Here is a 22,014-nt window from a genome sequence, read left to right on the forward strand (position 1 = left end):
TGTGCCTGTACTAGAGCAGGAGTATAAATTAGGGCTGTGTTGAACATGTAACTCACTTGGATTCAAAACACCTTAATTTTTTTAACAAAATGTAACAATATTTTATCATTTTGGAATAGGGAAAAAATTGCCTGCAATCCCGTTCCCATGTAGAACTCTTTTAATTTTTGTATAATGTCTTTGTATAATCTTTGAATACATAAATATGTATTTTCATTTTAATATACTCTAAATATTTTTCCTTCTTCTGTACTTTCACAATTTTTTTGGTTGGTGTACTGTAACTTATAAAATCATTTCCCTAGCCTGTCATAGTTTATTTTAATGATTATATAGATATTGATACAGTGAGTACCATGATATGTAGAAATTTTTATTTAAAATTTTTTTGTTCCCTATGGGTAAATTCCAACTATAGGATTGCTGAGATTTAAGAATACAAATATCTTTAAGGTTCTTAAATAGGACACACTTTGCCAAAGCAGTGCTATAAGCATGAGACTTTTTTTGCCAACCTTATCAGCATAAGTATTGCAAGAACTTGCTTACTTTTAACTTTTTAAGAAACTTAGAGGTCAAAATAATAGTGACCCATTTTGAGCACTTCCTGTGTTCTTGGTGCTGTATATATGTGTATATTATGTCTTATCTAACATCACCCAGACCGACATGTATTAGTCTCTTTTTTCAGGAAGGCAAACAAAACCCTCATATTATGTCTGTTCTTAGACCAGACCCAACACTATCTTGAATATCAAAGCTTTTTAATAAGTTTTAAAATCAGAAAATGTGAGTTGTCCAACTCTTTTTCCAGATTGTTTTAGCTATTCTGGGTCCTTTGAGTTTCTGCATGAATTTTAGGATCATCTTGTCAGTTTCTACAAAAAAGCCAGTTGTGATATTAATAGGGATTGTGTTGAATCTGTAGATCAATTTGAGGTATATTGGCATTTTTCTTTAAGAGGGAGAAAGGGAGTAGCCATGGAGGCCTTGAGCTTGCTGCAGCAGTCTTCGGTCACCGCTGACCTTGCTCTCTGGCCACCACTTGGGCACGTGGCTTGGATCCGGGGCCTTTCTCACATGTGGCTTTCCGAAGGCTATTGCTCCTGTAAGACACAGTGGAGACCATGAGAAAAGACTCTTATCAAACCTTCTGGATTCTATGATAGGCATTCTTTGAATTTACTGAAATTCTACATTATGCTGACTGGGATTCCAGTAATAATTGGCCTAACTCTGGTGAATGTATTCATTGATGAAACTGAATTAGCAGAAATTCCAGAAGGCTATATCCCAGAACACTGGGAATATTACAAGCATTCTATATCAAGATGGATTGCCCGAACTTTCTATGATAGTCCTGAAAAGAATTATGAATGAACAATAGCTATCCTTCCCATTGAAATTAAAAACGCTGAATTATGGCTAAAGGAGTGGGAAGTATAGGGTGTCCCAAAATTCACGCAAGAAGTAATTTTGATAGAAAACGCAGGTTTATAATTAAAAATTGTAAATTTTTTATTGATTCATAAAGTATACAGTATAGGGTTATGTATGGAATAGCACATTGGGTAAATGGCCTCCACGGCTTTGCTGGCACATACGCAAAGCCGTGGTCTTCATTGGTCTTCATTGTCCCTGCTCCTGGGCCATAATTGGTACTTGGTAATGCTTATCAAATTGAAGGGATTGAAATCAAAGGGCAACAGATATTAGAATCTGATTCAATAAACCAAGTAAAATTAGGCTTTTATTTTTTGTAGTTGTTGTTGTTGTTGATAATGCTCACACAAAATTTAAACCTTGCGTGAATTTTGGGGCACCCTATATGAAGATTAATGCGTACGAGAGACAATGGTCCCTGGTATCAGACACCAATCATTGATAAGGGACTTATTGATCATGCTCTAAAAACAAGTCCTGACAACTGATTTTTTTATTTCTCTAAATACAAAGTACATTTTCTTTATGGGAAAATGAAGTAATATATTCTGTACTTTTGCTCAGAATAATGAATAAAATACTTCCATTGCTCTGTTTCCCAGTGTTGGTTCAGACTAAGGTTTTTTTCTGTGGGTGATTTTAATTTTTTCAGCTTTGTGAGGCATAACTGACAAAAATTGTAACATTTAAAGTGTACGTTGTGATTATTTGATACGTGGGTACATTGTAAGTGGCAGATTAAGACTTTTGATTTGGGAGTTTCAGCTTCCTCTTTTAAGAGGTTTAAAAAAAATTTAAAGTTGGAGAAATAGGAATATGTGAACTTCTTAAAGGTGTAACTTTGAAAGGTTAATGTTTTACTTATCTGATAAATGGAAGTTAGAGAAATCTGAGTATGTTAAGTATCAGAAAGTATAGTAGTTTATGTCTATGTTGTAGACATCTGGATTACTCAGCGGCAAACTCAGAGTTTTAAATTATACAAATGTTGAACCAACTGGATAAAACATTAATAAACATTTTCAATGAACAGAGAGAGAGAGAGAGATTTATTGTTCCACTTATTTATGCATTCATTGGTTATTTCTTGTATGTGCTCTGACCAGGAATCAAACCTGCATTCTTGCTGTATCAGGACACTTCAGCCAACTGAGTTACCCTGCCAGGGTGTATATTGGCTTTTTAACAATATTAAGTCTTCTGATCCATAAACATGGAACATCTTTCCATTTATTTAGGCCTTCTTTAATTTCTTTGAACAATGTTTTATAGTTTTCAGGGTATACGCTTGCACTTCTTTTGTTAAACCTATTCCTAAGTATTTTAATCTTTTTGATGCTATTTTCATTTTGGGGTTGTTCATTGCATGTGTATATGAATGAAATTGATCTTTTGTCTCACAACCTTGTAAGAACTCTTTTATTAGTTGTAATGTTTCTGTAGATTCCATAGGATTTTCTGTCTATAAGATCATGTTACCTGCAAATAGTGATACAGTGGGGCCTTGGCTTACGAGTGTCCCGACTAACGAGTTTTTTGAGATACCAGCTGTCTCTCGGTGGATTTTTTTGCATTGAGTTGATAGAGTAATTTGAGTTAATGAGCTCCTTGACGAACTCAGTCTCAGAACAAATTAAACTCGTAAGTCAAGGCCCCACTGTAGTTCTTTCTAACTGGCTGCCTTTTGCTTTTCCTTGCCTAACTGCACCTGCTATACCTTTGAGTATATTATTGAATAGAAGTGGTAGAGTTGACATCTGTGTCTCATTTTCCTAATCTTGGGGGGAAAGCATTCAGCCTTTAACCTTCAAGAATGATGTTAGCTGTGGGTTTTTATAGATGCTATATCAGGTTGAAGGAAAATCTTTTCTATTTCTCATTTGTTGAGTTCTTGTCATGAAGGGGTGTTGGATTTTGTCACGTGTTTTTTTCTGAAACTATTGAGATGGTTTTTATCTTTATTGAATGTGGTATATTATTAATTTTTGCTATTAAACCAACCTTGCATTTTTACAGTAAATCTCACAGCTAATTTTATTTTTTAAGTGCAAGGCCTTCTAATAAATCATTATTGCTGAACTTTTATTACTAAAGACTTTTAAAGTTGATGTTTTTGTTATGTGTGAACTTCATCTTACATTTGACAGGAATGGTTTTACATCTGTCTAAAAGGCCAAAAGAGAAAGGCTTTATGTTCAGTCTGTGGTTTCATATTCAGTCTAATATAGGTATCTCTGGATTGCTTATGATTAATGCCTTTCTCAGTTTTTTAAAAATAAATTTAAATTCTTAATTGACAAATGCTGTTAGGTGATATTCCTGCACAGAATGTTTTGTAGTCATATATTAATGAATATGATAACCTTGAACAGGCATGTGGAGGAGTTCACCCCCAGAGCTGTCTACACCAGTGGCAAAGCATCCAGTGCTGCTGGCTTAACAGCAGCTGTTGTGAGAGATGAAGAATCTCATGAATTTGTTATTGAAGCTGGAGCTTTAATGCTGGCTGATAATGTAAGAACATTTTATACTCTTGTATATAAAGAAATCAAAATATTCTTTACCATGTCAGTAAAGACCTATAAGTTTCTATTAAAAAGATGTCCTGCCGAAACCGGTTTGGCTCAGTGGATAGAGCGTCGGCCTGCGGACTGAAAGGTCCCAGGTTCGATTCCGGTCAAGGGCATGTACCTGGGTTGCGGGCATATCCCCGGTAGGAGATGTGCAGGAGGCAGCTGATCGATGTTTCTCTCTCATCGATGTTTCTAACTCTCTATCTCTCTCCCTTCCTCTCTGTAAAAAATCAATAAAATATATTTAAATAAATAAATAAAAAGATGTCCTTAAAAATAATAAAAAAATTAAAAGATGTCCTTTAAAAGGGGCATTTTTAGTAAATAATCTTTATTTGACATTGATTAATTAGATCTGTAAAGGCATGTAAGTTGTAGCTATAGCTATATATATAAAAGGCTAAGTGACCATCTGACCATCCAACCGACCGGTAGGTATGATGCACACTGACCACCAGGGGGCAGACGCTCAACACAGGAGCTGCTGAGTGACAGCAACTTTGCAGAGTGCCCTCTTGCACTCCGGGACCCTTCAGGGGATGTCAGAGAGCAGGTTTTGGCCCACCTGCCGGACATGCTCTTCAAGCTGCAGCGCTGCCCCAGGTGCAGCCGGCCAGGGAGGGACCATAGGAGGTTGGCTCCAGGGCGTGTCCGGCCGTTTTGCCCAGTCCCTCCCTGCCGGGCACCTTCTAATTTTTTTCAGTGTGCCCAAATCCATGCACCGGGCCACTAGTATGCTTATAAACATTGTTTCAATTTCACTCTTCGCTTCTGCAGCTGAAAATCAATGTTGAAGTGACCCAAAATATTTTGACCCTGAGATTTACACAGTTTGGTGTGTTTTTTTAATGTATCTGTACTGATTTCACAGAGGAAAGGAGAGGGAGAGAGAGAGAAACATAAATGATGAGAGAATCATTGACCGACTGCCTCCTGCACACTCCTTAGTCTTAGTCTAAAACGAGTCAAAAGCATATGGTTCCTTCTAGCTCTGGGATCTACTGTGCTCTAGTAGAGGGAATTAGGATTGATTATTTACCTATCTTACAGTATAGGTGCAAACTTTGAGTTTACTTGCCATTTGACACCTAAAAGGCAGTTTCTTATGCTAGATTTGTTTGGTTACAGGGTGTATGTTGTATTGATGAATTTGATAAGATGGAAGTGCGGGATCAAGTTGCTATTCACGAGGCTATGGAACAGCAGACTATCTCCATCACTAAAGCAGGCGTAAAGGTACATGTGTCCACTTCTGTTCCACTGCATCATGCCTTGTAGATTGATGTAGCTCTAGAGACATTCACCTGGATAAAATGCATTATTTTAACATAAAATGTTATTTGTTGAAATGGAAAACACAGCCCTGAGGATTATCAATCCAAATTATAGGTACTATGAAAATGTGTCACTATGACAGAAAGTAGAGGGTACTGGTGAAAATTTTAGCATTTCACAGTTCAAAATTTTCACAAAGCTTCAATATTTTTTGATAAAACAGGTTTACAATTATAACAAACGTAATCTATTTAAATGAAAATAATAAGTACAGTCATGTGCCACATTTTGGTCAAGAATGGGCCACATATGTGATGGTGGTCCCATGAGATTATAATGGAGCTGAAAAATTCCTATCACCTAGTGACATCTTAGTCATAGTAATATCTTAGCACATCACATTACTCACATGTTTGTGGTGATGCTGGTGCAAACAGACCTACTGCCCTGCCAGTTGTATAAAGTAGAGCACACACAATTATGTACAGTACATAATACTGGGTATTATTGTTTTAGAGTGTTCTCTTCCTACTTATAAAAAAAAAAAAGTTAGCTATAAAACGGTAAGCCATACTAAGGCAGCAACCTCATACATCTTGTGTTTACATCTCTTGATTGCATCATCTTCTCATGCTTGATTGAGTCTCGTGTTTTATGCAGTAGGCTGTACCATCTAGGTTTGTGTAAGTGCCCTCTATGATCTTTGAACAGCCATGGAATTGCCTTACAGCTCATTTCTCAGAACCTACCCCCATCATTAAGTGATACCAGACTGTACAATATTGTGACTAACATTCGAGAGAATCAAACTTTTTAAATAAAGTAATACATTCAAGTAGTGAGGAAAATTTAAGCAGTACTCTAAAATATAAGGAAGAGAAATCTTCCCCTGCAACTCCCAGCACTAATAAGTACTCAGAAATACCTGCTGAGTTTATGCCCCTTTTAGGAATATTTTATATAGAAACAAGCATAATACATATAGTTTTGTTCCTTACTCATTCAACATAATTTTATTTTGGCAATCTTTCTAAAGGGTGTCCCATAATTATCGCAAGAAGTAATTTTGATCGAAAACACAGGTTTATAATTAAAAATTGTAAATTTTTTATTGATTCATAAAGTATACAGTATAGGGTTATGTATGGAATAGCATATCGGGTAAATGGCTTGCATGGCTTTACTGGCACATATGCACTCTTTGGTTATTGCCTGAGCAGCCGCATTTTCGAAGAAGAATGGTCCGATGATGCCTTCAGCCCAAAATCCGCACCAAACAGTGACACGTTGTGGATGCATTTGTTTCTCAACAATCACTCTTGGATTTTCTGAACCCCAAATGCAACAATTTTGTCGATTAACCAAGCCATCAAGATGAAAATGAGCCTCATCGAAATTCAGCCACATTTATGCAAAAACGGTCATGGAAAATTTCAACAAAAGAGTGCATATGTGCCAGCAAAGCCGTGGAGGCCATTTACCCGATATGCTATTCCATACATAACCCTATACTGTATACTTTATGAATCAGTAAAAAACTTACAATTTTTAATTATAAACCTGTGTTTTCTATCAAAATTACTTCTTGCCTGAATTTTGGGACACCCTTTATATTGGCACATATTACATCCATTTTGGGTTTTTTTATTACTGCATGGTTTTCAGTTGTATGTACCCCAATTAGACACCTACCGAGTGATATTTGGGTCCTTTCCAGCCTTTTGATTACAAACAATATTGTAGGTATCCTTGAACACACATCTTCCTGTACCTAGCTACAAGATAAATTTCTAACAAGAAATCTCAGGCTTAACGGGTATGCACAGCATTTCGCCATCATCATATGGGAGTACCTGTGCGCTGTGTGTTATTAGACTTTAATTTTAATAATTTAGTAGGTGAGAAATGATGTTTTAGTATTTTGGTTAGCATTTACTTCATAATGAAAGAGATCAAGCATTTTGTCATATGTTTATTGGCCGTTCCAGATGTCTTTTTAAACCTATCACAATTCTTTCTTTTGTGGTCAGGCTACTCTGAATGCCAGAACATCTATTTTGGCAGCAGCAAACCCAATCGGTGGACACTATGACAGGTCAAAGTCGTTGAAACAGAATATAAATTTGTCAGCTCCCATCATGTCCCGATTTGATCTCTTCTTTATACTTGTGGATGAATGTAATGAGGTAACCAACATTATCTATCACTCTTCTTTTGTTATTTCCAATATGAGTAATTGAATGAGTCAGGCTTGAATATATACTCCTGAACAACTGGCACATGTGTTTGCACTGATCTTTTATTTCTCTCCAATTGGGCAAAGGTGTATTAAGCAGTTCAAAATAAAGTCACTTGAATTGCTGGTTCCACTTAATTGTGTTGAGGAATATAATGTTGTTTGTTTTTGCTAATGTTTTTTTTAATTTTCAAAGGAAAAAGGACACGGTACAATATACAGATCTTGTAACATAGAAACCCACACCTGAAACCTGTATGTTCATGTTTACCAATGTCACCCCAATAAATTTAATAAATTTAACAAAAAAAAGAAAAAAGGAAACATTATAATTAATTTCCAATCATTCTCTTTAAGATTTTTATAAGAATTTCTTGTTTTGTTGAGGATCTTTTTAGTAAGCTTGAAAAAATTGGAATACCAAAGAAATTTCTTTTTTTCTCCTCCAAATTAGGAGTCATTAGTCTTCCTATATTTTCTCATAAAGTTGAGTGTGTATCACTTTTTCCCCTTAATTATAGAATAATTTGAAGATTAAATGTAAAGTGGTAGATGTACTTGGATTCGGACATGTTAACTATTAGAGTTATTATACTTAATCTTAAATATTTAACAATACTGCACAGCTCAGATGGGCACAGGACTACAAAGTGACATTCTGTAGAAGCTAATATTATAGGTGTACTGTTAATTACTGAGCATGGGGGTCCTGTATTGCATTAGGCACAATCCATACTCTTGCTTACAGCAAAACTTCAACTATTATCTAAATAAAAGCTGCCTTCCATTAGTTTTTTGTGTTTTGGTTTGTTTTTATCCCTTCACAAATCCATATAAATATTTAACCCACCTACCCATAGTTGAGAGTTACCTGATTTCATATATTTCTATTTGTACATAATCCATTAAATTAGTTTTTTAACTGTTGGAAATAATTTCAGACTTACAGAAACATTGCAAGAAATATAATAGTGCACATGGTACCCATATCCTTTTATTCTATTCACGTATTAACATTTTGCCTTATTTGCTGTATCATTTGTTCTCTTTATATCTACGTGGTTTTTCTGTATCATTTAAGAGTAAATTGCTTATTTTTTGTATGATTTTTTTCTCAATATTAATACTGTGATGATTATCTTTATATATTTACAAATGGTAATATAAAGTTGTGGCTAAGATCATGGACTCTGAAGGTGGACTGTTCGAATCTTGGCTCCATTGCTTGCTGTGATATTGGACTAGTGATTTAACCTCTCTGAGCCTCAATTTATTCATCTGTAAAATAGGGGTAATAACTACCTAATAATAATGTTTTGGTGAAGCTTATATGAATTAATGCTTCTATACACACTTAGGCAATAGTGGCTGGCATATACTAAGGGCCCTAGAAATCTGCTATTGTTATTAAAGTCAGTTAATTCCTTCAAGAATATTCTTGGAGTGGGGCAAAGGTAAACATTTTACTTTGGTTTTAAATGAAACGTACCAAACTTGCCTCAGAAACCTTGTACCTATGAATACATCTTTCAGTGGCGCATTAGAGCATATTTTTAGCTATGACTAATTTCTTAATGCCTAGGATAGTCTGGAGTGGATATTGATGTGACTGATCAAAGTGATTTTTTGTTGTTGTTTTGAATTAGGTTACAGATTATGCTATTGCGAGGCGTATAGTAGACTTGCATTCAAGGATTGAAGATTCGATTGATCGTGTTTATTCCCTTGATGATATCAGGAGGTATCTTCTCTTTGCAAGGCAGTTTAAGCCAAAGGTAACCTGCATTTTTTATACTAGAATAGAGCATCATGGGTATATTTTAAATGGCATTTAGACAAAAGGATTACATGGAGAAATCTGAACCTGTACTTGTTTGGGTTTTTTGTTTCTTTGGGGGTTTTGTTTGTTTGTTTAGAAGTTTGTTTCTTCAGAGAATTAAGAAAAGGGCATTTTAAAAACATCTGAATAATTCCATTTCTTTTCCTTGTTATGTGCTAATAACAATTTGTTGTGGGTGAGATTTTTTGGGGTTTTTTTTAAATATATTTTTATTGATTTCAGAGAGGAAGGGAGAGCGAGAGAGAGATAGAAACTTCAATGATGAGCGTGAATCATTGATTGGCTGCCTCCTACACACCCCCTACTGGGGATCAAACCCTCAACCTGAGCATGTGCCCTGACCGGGAATTAAACTTGCAACCTTGTTGGTGCATAGGACAATACTCCCAACTGAGCCACCTGGCTGGGGCAGACATTCTTTTATTTTAACCATTCCTAAGAATCATAAAACTGTGTATGTGTTTAGTAGTCTACTGAATGCTCTCATATCTTTCTCTGAGGAAAAACTTGGATTCCTCTGGATAATTGTGAGTGAACATGATTGTTATTTTACAGTAGTTGATGTAGTTCATTAGATTGAATCTGCACTGGATCCAGGATAGTTACTTAGACATTTATTTTTAAAATAAACCTCCATTTAATAGCCCAGCTGGAGTGGCTCAGTGGTTGAACCAGGAGGTCATAGTTCAGTTCCTGGTCAGGGTACATGCCCAGGTTTTGGGCTCGATCCCTGGTAGGAGGCAGACAGTCAATAATTCTTGCTTATTGATGGTTGTTTTTTTAAAAAATATATTTTATTGATTTTTTACAGAGAAGAAGGGAGAGGGATAGAGAGTTAGAAACATCAATGAGAGAGAAACATCAATTCAGCTGCCTCTTGCACACTCCCTACTGGGGATGTGCCCACAACCAAGGTACATGCCCTTGACCAGAATCGAACCTGGGACCCTTGAGTCCGCAGGCTGACGCTGTATCCACTGAGCCAAACAAGTTAGAGCGCTTATTGATGTTTTTATCTCTCTTTCTTTCTCCCTTCTTCTCTCTGAAATTAATTTAAAAATTAATAATAATAAATAAATAAACCTCCAGTTGGCAATTTCCTAAAATAGAATATGGAGTTTGCTTGATTCTGGTTGATTCTAGGTTTTTACACATTATTGTCTGGCTTGACGTTTAGAAGTTATTCTTTTTTTTTTAATGTGCCCTAACTAGGAATTGAACCAGCAACCTTTTGGTTAACGGGATGCTACTCCAACCAACTGAGCCATCTGGCCAGGGCTTGGAAGTTATTCTTAGTCTTTCATTATTTATCACTTTCACTTAGTTATCCTATATAACAAAAAGCCTAGTATGCAAATAGACCGAATGGCCGGTGGAACAACCGGTCACTATGATGTGCACTGACCACCAGCGGGCAGACGCTCAACGCAGGAGCAGCCAAGGCGGGTGACAGCAGGGGCCCCCGATCACCCTACCAGTCACCCCACAGAGGGAGGTGACCAGCAGCAGCAGCGGGGCGAGCAGGCAGCGCCAGGTCAGCCAATGAGGGTGCCAGCAGGGCACCCCCGATTGCTCCACCAGTCGCCCCACAGATTGGCCCTGATCGCCAGCCATGCCTAGGGACCCTACCCATGCACGAATTTTGTGCACTGGGCCTCTAGTTTATAATATTGGGATTGACTCTCACTGTCCCAAAAGAAGTTTAGTGAGTCTTTTAAAACTAAGGGTTATGGATCACTTTGTGTGAAGAAGCATTTGTTCTCCATGACTGTGTACTGGCCCTTCTCTGATCTTGGCATGCATTCTTTGTTAACATGCTGAGTTTCTTGCTCTGAAAAACTGAGGGTTCACTCTAGCTGGTTTGGGTCAGTGGATAGAGCGTCGGCCTGCGGATTGAAGGGTCCTGGGTTTGATTCTGGTCAAGGGCACATGCCTGGGTTGGGGGCTTGAGCCCCAGTAGGAGCCATGTAGGTGGCAGCTGATCAGTGATTCACTCTCATTGATGTTTCGATCTCTCTCTCCCTCTTCCTTCCTCTTTGAAATCAATGTCATATTAAAAAAAAGAGAAAAAAAAAAGAATGATCCACTTATTTACTTATTTTTTTAAATTTATTTTTTTGATCAATCCTCTTTAAAAAAACTAAGGGTTCTTTGTTATTATTTGACAAGTTATAAGGTTTACTGAAATAGCTAGTGTATAATATATATGTGTATTGTCTTTTTTTTCCCTAAAGGCAACATAAATTAATTGAATCTCAGGAATAGCCTGCGCCTTGTTTAATGGGCTCTGGCATCTTGGGTGAAAAGATTACACCCTATCCCGTTGTCAGCTTGTTACATATCTTTTATGTATATAAAAGGCTAAGTGTCCGTCCATCTGACCAGTAGCTATCATGCACACTGACCACCAGGGGGCAGATGCTCAACGCAGGAGCTGTCATGTTGCACACTGACCATTTAAAAATAAACAGCATCACGGACCTGGCACTGACACACCAACACTCAGCTTCCCCCACATGGGACACAGGCCCCGCCACCACCACCCATGGCCCAAAATGCAGCCCACAGCCCAGCCCGGAAACGGTGGCTGTGGACGCTGGGTAATGACGTCACGTGGCAACATCCAGCTTCCTCTCCCTAGCAACTAGCATCCTTGGAGTTTCTTCAGCCCAGGAACCCGACTTACTTTATAGCCAGGTGCAAACATTTTACAGTTTAACCAAATGTTTGTGAAGCGTTTTCTCATGCCTCATCTCATTTGATTCTCACAGAAGTCCTGGAGTAGGTAGATAGGAGACTCAGTAGAATCCTGTTTTCTTTTCATTAGCAAGATGTGAATAGCAATATTAAAATATTTCTTCTAATTAATTTCAATGTGCATGAATCCATGCACCGGGACACTAGTCTTTTAGAAATTGCCATTTTCCTTAAATACTAACCCTGCTGCCTTCCTATTTATAAAATAGTACATGGAATTCACCGGCCTTCTTAGTTTCTGTTGAAAGGCATTTCAGTGTTAATTCCTTGTCATTGGCTTCAAAGTTTTGACTTTCTCAGTACCCCTAATGTCTCCACCCGGAAGGCTCTTAAACCTCTGTTTAACACAGCTCCCGTCAAGTAGAAATGCTCTGACGTCAGTGATGTTCTGAAACAGATTTCCAGAGAGTCAGAGGACTTCATTGTGGAACAGTATAAACGTCTCCGCCAGAGGGATGGTTCTGGAGTCAGCAAGTCGTCCTGGAGGATTACAGTGCGGCAGCTTGAGAGCATGATCCGTCTCTCGGAAGCAATGGCTCGGATGCACTGCTGTGATGAGGTATCAGAGTCACTTTAACACAATGGATGGGAAGAGAAATTGATTTGTTGGCTTATAAGCATGTTTTTATCTTTGGTTTGGGACATACTAGCATTATATAACTGTTGAGTGCTCGTAAGATATGTGACCCTGGGATTTCTCCCTTGAAGAAGGTTACTGTCGAGCATTTATTGAGTGTAGTTAAATAGTAATGAGATAGTCATATTATAGATTTGGTAATACTTATAGAGTGTTACTGTTAACGCTGTTCATTCAAGAAACTGCTTATATATGCAGTTCTGATATCCAGAAAGTTTGTATTTTATTTTAGCAGTAACTTGGTTATCTATTGGTTCCCTACTATGAACAGTGATAAAACCAGCATGTTTCATATTTCCTACTCCCTACCTCTCAACCAACTAATTTTAGAAAATAATGTCTTAGCGTTTACCTTTGTGCAGTCAGATATGCTTATCTATCACTTGATTTATCATATTTTGACTGGTACAAATGAGAGGCAATCAGCACATTTATCTCTCAGGTCTCCCTGTTCTCTTCTTTTCCCTTCCCGTTTCTATATATCATTTCTCTATCTTCAGACGCATATCATTTACATTGTGTTCTGTCACTCTTAATTCCCACATTTGTTTTAATCTTAGTTTTGTAGCTAAATATATGCAAGGCTCAGTGGAGATTATTTTGTTATGATTTTCTAATCCATTTCTTGGCTGATTGAAATCTACCTATGAAGAGTTCAGTGAAAAAAAAACCCACATTCATGAGAATGATATTCTCTTAGTGTTATGTTATTTATAGCCTTTACCTGAATAATAGCCTGGCTTGATGTACAACCTTTGGCTCATATTTTCTTTTTTTATGAATTTTTCTACTGTATCCTAACATTAACTGTTGCTGTGGGGAAATCTGAGCCCAGCCCTTGATTAATTTTGCTCCCATGAATAACTTGTTCTTTCTCTTTTTCAAAAGTATTCTTTTTTATTTTCCTAGGCCAGTGAGTTTATTAGGATATGTCTTGATATTGACTGTTCTTAAATGACTTAGTGTCTTTGTTAATAGTTTTTTGTCTTTTTTAAAAATGGCTCTGCTGGGTTTATCTTGTTACGGGGCTCAGGTGGTTTAGGGAGGGAGATTTAGAGAGACTGTAGGTTATTTATAAAAGTACTTGAAGCAACCCCTCCCCCCCAAAAAAACAACAACAACAACAAAAACATGGACATGTCATTTTTCTTTTAAATAAGCTTTTTTATTGAAGCAGAACATACGTATAGAAAAGTGCAAATATTGTAAGTGTACAACTCATTTAACTTTCAGTGAGCATGCCTGTGTAACCTAATTTCACTTAGTATAATGTCCTCAAGGTTCATCAATGTTATAGCATGGACAGGATTTCCTTCCATGTAACATTCCATTGTATGTATTTACCACATTTTTTAAATCCATCAGTGGATATTTGGGTTGCTTCCACACCTCTTGGCTATTTTGAATAATGGTACAATGGGCATGGGTATACTTTATTTATGTTTTAGATATTAACCCCCATCATATATATCATTTGCAAATATTTTCTCCCATTCTGTAGGTCGCCTTTTTTACTCTATAATTTCCTCAACTTAGAAGTTTTTGAATTGGATGTAGTCTCATTTGTCAGTTTTATTTTTTGTTGCCTTTGCTTTATTTTTATTGATTTCACAGAGGAAGGGAGAGGGAGACAGAAACATCAATGATGAGAGAGAATCATTGATCAACTGCCTCCTGCATGCCCTATACTGGGGGTCGAGCCCACAACCAGGGCATATGCCTTGATCGGGAATTGAACTGTGGCCTCCTGGTTCATAGGTCAACACTCAACTACTGAGCCCCACTGGCCAGGCTGTTGCCTGTGCTTTTGATGTCATATCCCAGAAACCATTACTAAATCCAATGTCATGAAGCTTTTCAAACCCTGTTTTCTTGTAGATTGTTTTTTATAGTTTTAGGTCTTTAATTTATTTTGAGTTAATTTATTATTTTGAGTTTTATTCTTCTGTATGTGATACCCAGTTTTCTCAGCACCATTTGTTGAAAAGACTATCCTTTCCCCAGTGGGTGGTCTTGACACCTTTGTCAAGATTATTTGACCACATACATAAGGTAGTTCCAAATATATCACAGTGACTCACCAATTATTCTGTTAATGAACACTTAGTTTCCAATTTGGGTTCTTATGGGATATACATATCTTTTGATCATATAATGTATATATGTAAACATTTCTGTTGGGTATATATATATTTAGGAGTGGAATTGTTGGGTCTTAGGTTGTACGTGTATTCAGTTTAGTAAAGATTGCCAAAAACGGTTTTCCATAGTGCTTGTATCAATTTATATTTCCACCAGCGATGAATGAAAGTTGTTCTACATTTTTTTCCAACACTCAATATTGTTGGTCTTTTTAGCCATGCTGGTGACTGTATGGTACTATGTCATATTTCATGTCTGTGTGAGGGAGGGAGAGTGTGAGTAAACCAAATACCACTGTGATTTTGTCTGGAGAAAATCTGTTTGGTAAACCAAAAAGACTGACTTACTGATTTACCTCATCTTGATTGGTTTAGGTCCAACCTAAACATGTGAAGGAAGCTTTCAGGTTACTAAACAAATCCATCATCCGTGTAGAAACACCTGATGTCAATTTAGATCAAGATGAAGAAGTCCAAATGGAAGTCGATGAGAGCCCAGAGGGCATCAATGGTGAGACGTTTGTTTATAAATCTGTTTTGGAATTAGAGTCCAGAATGCCCTCTGAGATGCCATGGTAAAAGTGCACTTGTTGATGGTTTTGAAGTCTCTGTGGCAAAAGGAAAAAGTGGATATTGAATTGTAATTAACTGTTTATGTTAAAATTTAATTAAGTAATTAACATAAAAATGTATTCTTACAAGACAAAATACACCAAAAATGGTGATAGTGGACTTAATTCCCCAACCTATTGTTATTTTGCTTTTGAATTAAAAACATTTTCTCAAATACATTAAAACAAAATTACCAGAATTTAAAGTTTTACATAAAAGGATAAAAATTTGTATATAATATTATAAATGCATTTTAGATCATGAAATATTTTTTTTATTGATTTTAGAGAGAAAGGGAGGGGGAGGGTGGGAGGGGGAGAGAGAGAAACATCAATGATGAGAGAGAATCATTGATCCGCTCCCCCTGTACACCCCTTACTGGGGATTGAGCCCACAACCTGGGCATGTGCCCTTAATCAGAATCGAACCCAGGACCCTTCAGTCTGCAGGCTGACACTCTGTCCACTGAGCCAAACCAGCTAGGACTAGATCATGAAATCTTTATATCTCTCATCCTTCCCATTTCTTCTAACTTAGTTGTCTTTACTAATAGCACTTACGAATTTGCCCTTTTTTTTGTTTGTTAATCCTTACCCGAGGATATTTTTCCATTGTTAATCCTCACCCGAGGATATTTTTCCATTGATTTTTAGAGAGAGTGGAAAGGAGGGAGGGAGAAAAACATTGAAATGAGAGAGAGACATTGATTGGTTGCCTCCCACATGCACCCCGACCCAGGCCAGGGAAGGAGCCTGCAACTGAGGTACGTGCCCTTAACCGGAATCGAACCCGAGACCCTTTAGTCCACATGCTGAAGCTCTAGCCACCGAGCCAAACTGGCTAGGGCTGCTTTTAATTTTTATTTGTAAAATTACTAAATACCCAATATATCTTTGTTTTGAAGTTAGTATTGCACTATTTGTGTATGTATAAACATTTGATGCGGGAGTTTTGGAGGAACAGAAGGAAGACTAGGTGGTTGATGTTTCCCTTAGGTCACGCTGACAGCCCTGCTCCTGTGAATGGAATCAACGGCCACAATGACGACACAGACCGAGATTCTGTTCCGAAAGCCTCCCTAAGGCTGGGCTTCTCCGAATACTGCCGAATCTCTAACCTAATTGTGCTTCACCTCAGAAAGATGGAAGAAGGTGAGGCCCCCAGGCTCAGTCCTTTGATAAGCTGTGTGCACATAAACCACTTCTGATTGCTAAAGGTTGTGTTTCGTCAGGAGAAATGATAAATTGTTAGACAATCTTACTTTGGCAGGGTGTCAGCATATGCCAGCCTGGACTTTTCCCCACGAGTTCATTGTCAGACAAGATTTATGGGTTATTCTTAATTAATGTTGGCCAATTTTAATAGCTTGGAAGCAGGATTTGGGATTCTATAATACATAGAGAAGTCCTTTATAATGTTTTTACAGATGCAAAAATCACTATTCCTTACTATAGCTTTATTTTAAATGTATGAACTCCTAGGTTATTTATATTTCATAGGCAAGTAATTGAACTCAAAAGACTGTATCAGCACAAAAACGTTCCAGACTAGGAATAAACTAAAACCCTCATTTCTCCATAGTTTAAGTGTGATATCTGGATAGTAGTACATTTCTTACCTGTAACTGCTTTCCCACAAGGTAGAAGGAAAAATAATGAAATCAAGGAGTCAAGCTTAAAACTTTAATTTGGTGGTTGGCCATCAGACATTTCTTATAAGTTCCAATATTCCGGCTTTCGGACAGATGCTGTCATCACGGCACCCTGTCTGAGATGGAGTAAAGGAAGACCAGAGGCTGTCTTGGCTTACTAAAGGGGTGAGCCCTGTGACCTCTGCCCTCTTTCCCCTGATAACTGGCCAATGGGCGGGAGGAGAGAAGATGGTAAAGGAGCCACTAGAACAGACAGGTGCTCTCTTTTCATTTAAAAAGATTTGGGAGCTCACAGGTTCTTATGTTCATGTTATACTTTATTATTCTAGTTCTCTCTCGCACAACAAGTTTTAAACATGGCAGACCATTGAAGGGGCAAAGATATGATTAGCACCCAGATAGTCTGCATTCCATAGATAAATTCTACTAGGTCTTCGTTTCTTTAAAAAAGAAAAAAAGTCACTGTTCACCCAGCCAATTAGATGTTTTAATTAAAATGGCAGAACCTATTGACGATGTTAAGCAAGTACTTACTCTACAGCCATAATAAACTTTTCAAAGGAAGTTATCAGTAAAGCTAGAATTTTCCAATTTTTATTTTGCATTTTATTAGCAATTGCTAGAATCAAGACTAAGTAGACTTTTTTTAGGTTATATTTTATTTCTGTGTTATAATGTTATGCAGGTTCCAACTTTTCTTGTGAATTTAGAGTTCGGCTTTGGACTCTTAGAACCACACAGTTCAGTAGTATGAATAGACCTTGCTGGAATCAATTGTTAATTTTTTGTTTTGAATAAAATCCTGTGGTTTTGTTTTTTAATGTTTTTATTGATTTCGGAGAGGAAGGGAGAAAGAGAGAGAGAGAGAAACATCAGTGATGAGAGAAAATCATCAATAGGCTGCCTCCTGCACACCCCCTACTGGGGATCGAGTCTTCAACATGGGCATGTGCCCTGACCAAGATTCGAACCCATGGCCTCCTGGTTCATGGGTTGACGCTCAACCACTGAGCCACACCGGTTGGTCAATTCCCATGGTTTTTGCTTCTCAGTTGACCTCAATTCCAGTCTGTCTTTTTCCAAAGAAGAAAAGTTATATTTAAGAAGTTTTGCTTGCTGTTGTTTCATTCCTAATTTATGCCTTCAGTTGATGTTGGCAGACATTCTCTTAGATGATGAAGCATAAAAAGGTGAAGGAAACACCTTATACTCTGAAATATTAGTAGCTTTAAGGCTTGTTTCTTACCATCTCTATTTAATTTGATTTTTCTCTTCAGGATAAAGTCAAGCATACAAGTAATATGACAGATTATTTCAGGCTTATACTGGAACATTGCAAATCTTACTTCGGCAGATATACTTTCTGACTGGTTGGTGGTTATCTAATCTGTACATATCTGTGTGTGCAAGCCCCCAGGATTGGCAGTACAATTTGCTAGAAAGATAATTTAACCCTTTTAAAATGTATTTTTTGTTGCAGAAGAGGATGAGTCGGCATTAAAGAGGAGTGAGCTTGTTAACTGGTACTTGAAGGAAATTGAATCAGAAATAGATTCTGAAGAGGAACTTATAAATAAAAAGAGGATCATAGAGAAAGTAATTTATCGACTCACCCACTATGTACGTACAGAACTTTGCTTGCTTGGGTTTTGATGAGGGAGGGAGCTCATGCCTCTTGTGTAGGTTGGTTAGATGTTCATTTATTTTGAATCATTGGGTCTAGTCAGAATTATGAATTGTAACAGAATTGACAGCATTTGATTGACTTATTTCCCCTATTATAACAAGCAGAATGTAAGTCAGATCTGGGAAGGTGGATTTAGGGTTTTATTATTTGAGGGTTTTTAACCTTTGTTTTCTCTCTCATTACAAACTTTCAAGCATCAACCACTATTACCTAATTTTTATATTTCACCTTCCTTACCTTCATTATCCAGTTTACATTCTAATAATCACTCTTGTCTTTTACCTTCAACTTCATTCTCTCTTTGTGTTACTTGTTTGGCCAGACCCCAGTCTTGGTTAAATCTAATTCTTTCTTTATACTCACATCCAAGCATTTAAAAATATCTAGAGAAAAGCATGCAACCATGTGCCCATTCTTTTTTTTTTTTTTTTTTTTTTTTAAATATATTTTATTGATTTTTTACAGAGAGGAAGGGAGAGAGAGAGAGAGTTAGAAACATCGATGAGAGAGAAACATTGGTCAGCCGCCTCCTGCACATCTCCTGCTGGGGATGTGCCCGCAACCCAGGTACATGCCCTTGACCGGAATCGAACCTGGGACCTTTCAGTCCGCAGGCCGACGCTCTATCCACTGAGCCAAACCGGTTTCGGCTGCCCATTCTTATTTAAATGCACGACCGCAAGTCTCCAGTGGACAATTCTGTATCTTACAGACTTTACAGTAGCCCTGCCGGTGCTGTTACTTTCCCCTACTCAGTTCACTTTCCCGCTCTGTTAAAGGACCATTATATACGTACTTTCTCTCTGCTCAAATTAATTGGCCCTTCTCAGTATTCAACCTGTCAGCAACATTTGTCACAGTTGGTCTTTGCTCCTGGAAATACTTGTTCCCTTGGCTTCTGAGTCACCATATTCCCCTGGGTCTTCTCCTGTCTCACTGGTTATTTCTCTTCAGTCTCTTTTTCTGAATCTTTTTCTCTTGTCACTTTTTTTTAAATTTCTTTATTGGTTAAGGTATTACAAATGTGTCCTCATCCCCCCATTAACCCCCAACCTCTCCCCCTCTTGTCACTTTTTAAATGGAGTACTGTGCTCATTCCTCAGACCTCTTTTCTATTTACATTCACTACCTAAGTCAGTGGTTCTCAACCTTCTGGCCCTGTAAATACAGTTCCTCATGTTGTGACCACCAACCATAAAATTATTTTCGTTGCTACTTCATAACTGTAATGTTGCTGCTGTTATGAATCGTAATGTAAATATCTGATATGCAGGATGGTCTTAGGCAACCCCTGTGAAAGGGTCGTTCAACTGCCAAAGGGGTCGCAACCCACAGGTTGAGAACCGATGCCTTAGAATCATTCTTGATTCCACTTTTCCCTCACAACTTCTCTTTTAGCAGCAAATTCTATGAGCCCTACCTTCAGTATGTGTATTTTCTATTCTTTTCTCACCACCTTATGTCTGTCCCTCTTTGTATTGGCTTTCTGCCCAGTAGCTAGGCATCTTTAACAAGTCAAATTATTTTAGTGCCCTACCTTCCAGTTCTTCCCTTCCACTTAGAATAAAATCCAGTTGCCAATACCATGGCCTGCAGAAGCCTACACAGACCACCAGCCTCTGTCTGTCTTGTTCACTTCATTTTATTGCCCCCTTTCTCTTCCCATCCTCCTCAGGGACACTGGCCTTGTCACGGTTCCTTTGACACACCTCGCCCTTTGCCCTTGCCCAGATCCCCTCCTCCGTCCTGAAAGAGGCTTTTATTGCCCAGCCTGTTGAAATAGCCTCCTTGCTGTCACCCCCTTGCCCTGCTGTGTGTTTCTTCATAGTGCTTATTGCCTGACAGTATATTCCTTAGGTGTTGGGTTTATCTCTCGTTAGAAGGCAGGCACCATGAGGGCAGGGACTTTAACCACAGTATGCTCATTTTCTACAGTGTTGCCTGGCGCATAGAGGGGTCCAATATTTCCTGAATAATTGAATTTTTCTGTTCCAATGGCAGAGATTTAATTGTCCTGCATTTTGCTTCAGTGCTCACTATATACATATTGTAGGTATCACATCTGAGGGTTGTCTTATCTGAAAAACTTTACCTGTGAGAGCAGATGCAAATGAGTGTATAATTTCAGGAGCTGATGGGAACAGCTATCCATATCAGAACTTAATAAACAATACATATGAAAACAAAGCTAATAATCACTCCATAACCGGGGTGGTGCGTGCTCAGAATTGTCTTTCAAACAGTGGGCAGTGTTTTTGCACCAGGCCCGCCCTTCCTTCCCTAGAGCCCCCTGGGATGAGTGTAAGATAAAATGATCCATGTGGAAATCCACATTGGGCCACATTTCGAAATTAACTGATCTACACTGATTAATTTGACTCACTGCCTGAGCTAATTCACGCAAAAGACTAGCGAACTTGTACGGTGCTGGTCAAGTGTTCTCCCTCTGAGGGTGTGTTAGTACATAGAGTGCTTGAAAGTATCCAGTCCCTCTTAATGGCATTAGTGCTCATTCTGTGGGACTTTGCCACCTTCTTAGGATCAAATCACTGTTCCCCGAGTTCCTCCATACAGGCTTGGCTAGGAGTCCTTCTCATTTGTAGATATTTTAGGTTGATGTATAAGTACATCATAGGCTTGAAATCCGTCATCAATATTTTTAAGCCACCTGGCATGTTCTTTTTTTTAATTTATTATTATTAGCTCTTAGATCAGAGGGAAATTTATCTTCAGATTCTACTTCTGATTTATGAATGGGTAGTAAAGAAAGAGTTCAATGACCAGTAATTAAAATTATCAAGATATTACGTGAAACTAAATACTTTTATCAGAGTGATAAACATATCAGAGTATTTTACACAGTTGCAAATCATAAAATTCATACATCTTGCCTTTTGAAATTATATTTACAAGTACTTGATGTAGTATGCCAGGAAACCTTATTAAAATCACAATGACTGTTGAGCTTACTTACATAATCCTTAATTTTTCTTTTTTCAAAAATGTATTTTTACTGGTTTTAGAGAAGAAGGGACAGAGGGAGGGGAGGGGAGAGACAGAGAGACAGACAGAGACATATCACTTGGCTGCCTCCTGCACAACCTTCTATTGGGATAGAGCCCAAAACTGGGCATGTGCCCTGATTGGAGGTCGAACCAGCCA

At 37.8% G+C, this 22,014-nt stretch overlaps 1 protein-coding gene and 1 pseudogene across 3 annotated transcripts in view; both read left to right on the forward strand.

Moving 5' to 3' along the window:
* The window catches only part of MCM6 (minichromosome maintenance complex component 6), a 36,855-nt gene that overhangs the window by 14,052 nt on the left and 789 nt on the right, over nt 1–22,014 (forward strand). For 2 of the 3 annotated variants that reach the window (XM_036320137.1, XM_036320138.1), the window contains exons 9-16: nt 3,816–3,957; nt 5,145–5,252; nt 7,322–7,477; nt 9,174–9,302; nt 12,522–12,683; nt 15,278–15,413; nt 16,510–16,665; nt 18,646–18,785. In XM_036320137.1, coding sequence (XP_036176030.1) covers nt 3,816–3,957; nt 5,145–5,252; nt 7,322–7,477; nt 9,174–9,302; nt 12,522–12,683; nt 15,278–15,413; nt 16,510–16,665; nt 18,646–18,785 — 1,129 coding nt within the window. Of the gene's footprint in view, nt 1–3,815; nt 3,958–5,144; nt 5,253–7,321; nt 7,478–9,173; nt 9,303–12,521; nt 12,684–15,277; nt 15,414–16,509; nt 16,666–18,442; nt 18,604–18,645; nt 18,786–22,014 lie in introns of those variants that run through there. The other variant, XM_036320139.1, reaches the window with a different exon arrangement.
* On the forward strand, nt 298–3,807 carry LOC118661760 (annotated as a pseudogene).

The sequence above is a fragment of the Myotis myotis genome, unplaced genomic scaffold (genome assembly GCF_014108235.1).
Source record: "Myotis myotis isolate mMyoMyo1 unplaced genomic scaffold, mMyoMyo1.p scaffold_m19_p_8, whole genome shotgun sequence".
In the NCBI taxonomy this organism is placed as follows: domain Eukaryota; kingdom Metazoa; phylum Chordata; class Mammalia; order Chiroptera; family Vespertilionidae; genus Myotis; species Myotis myotis.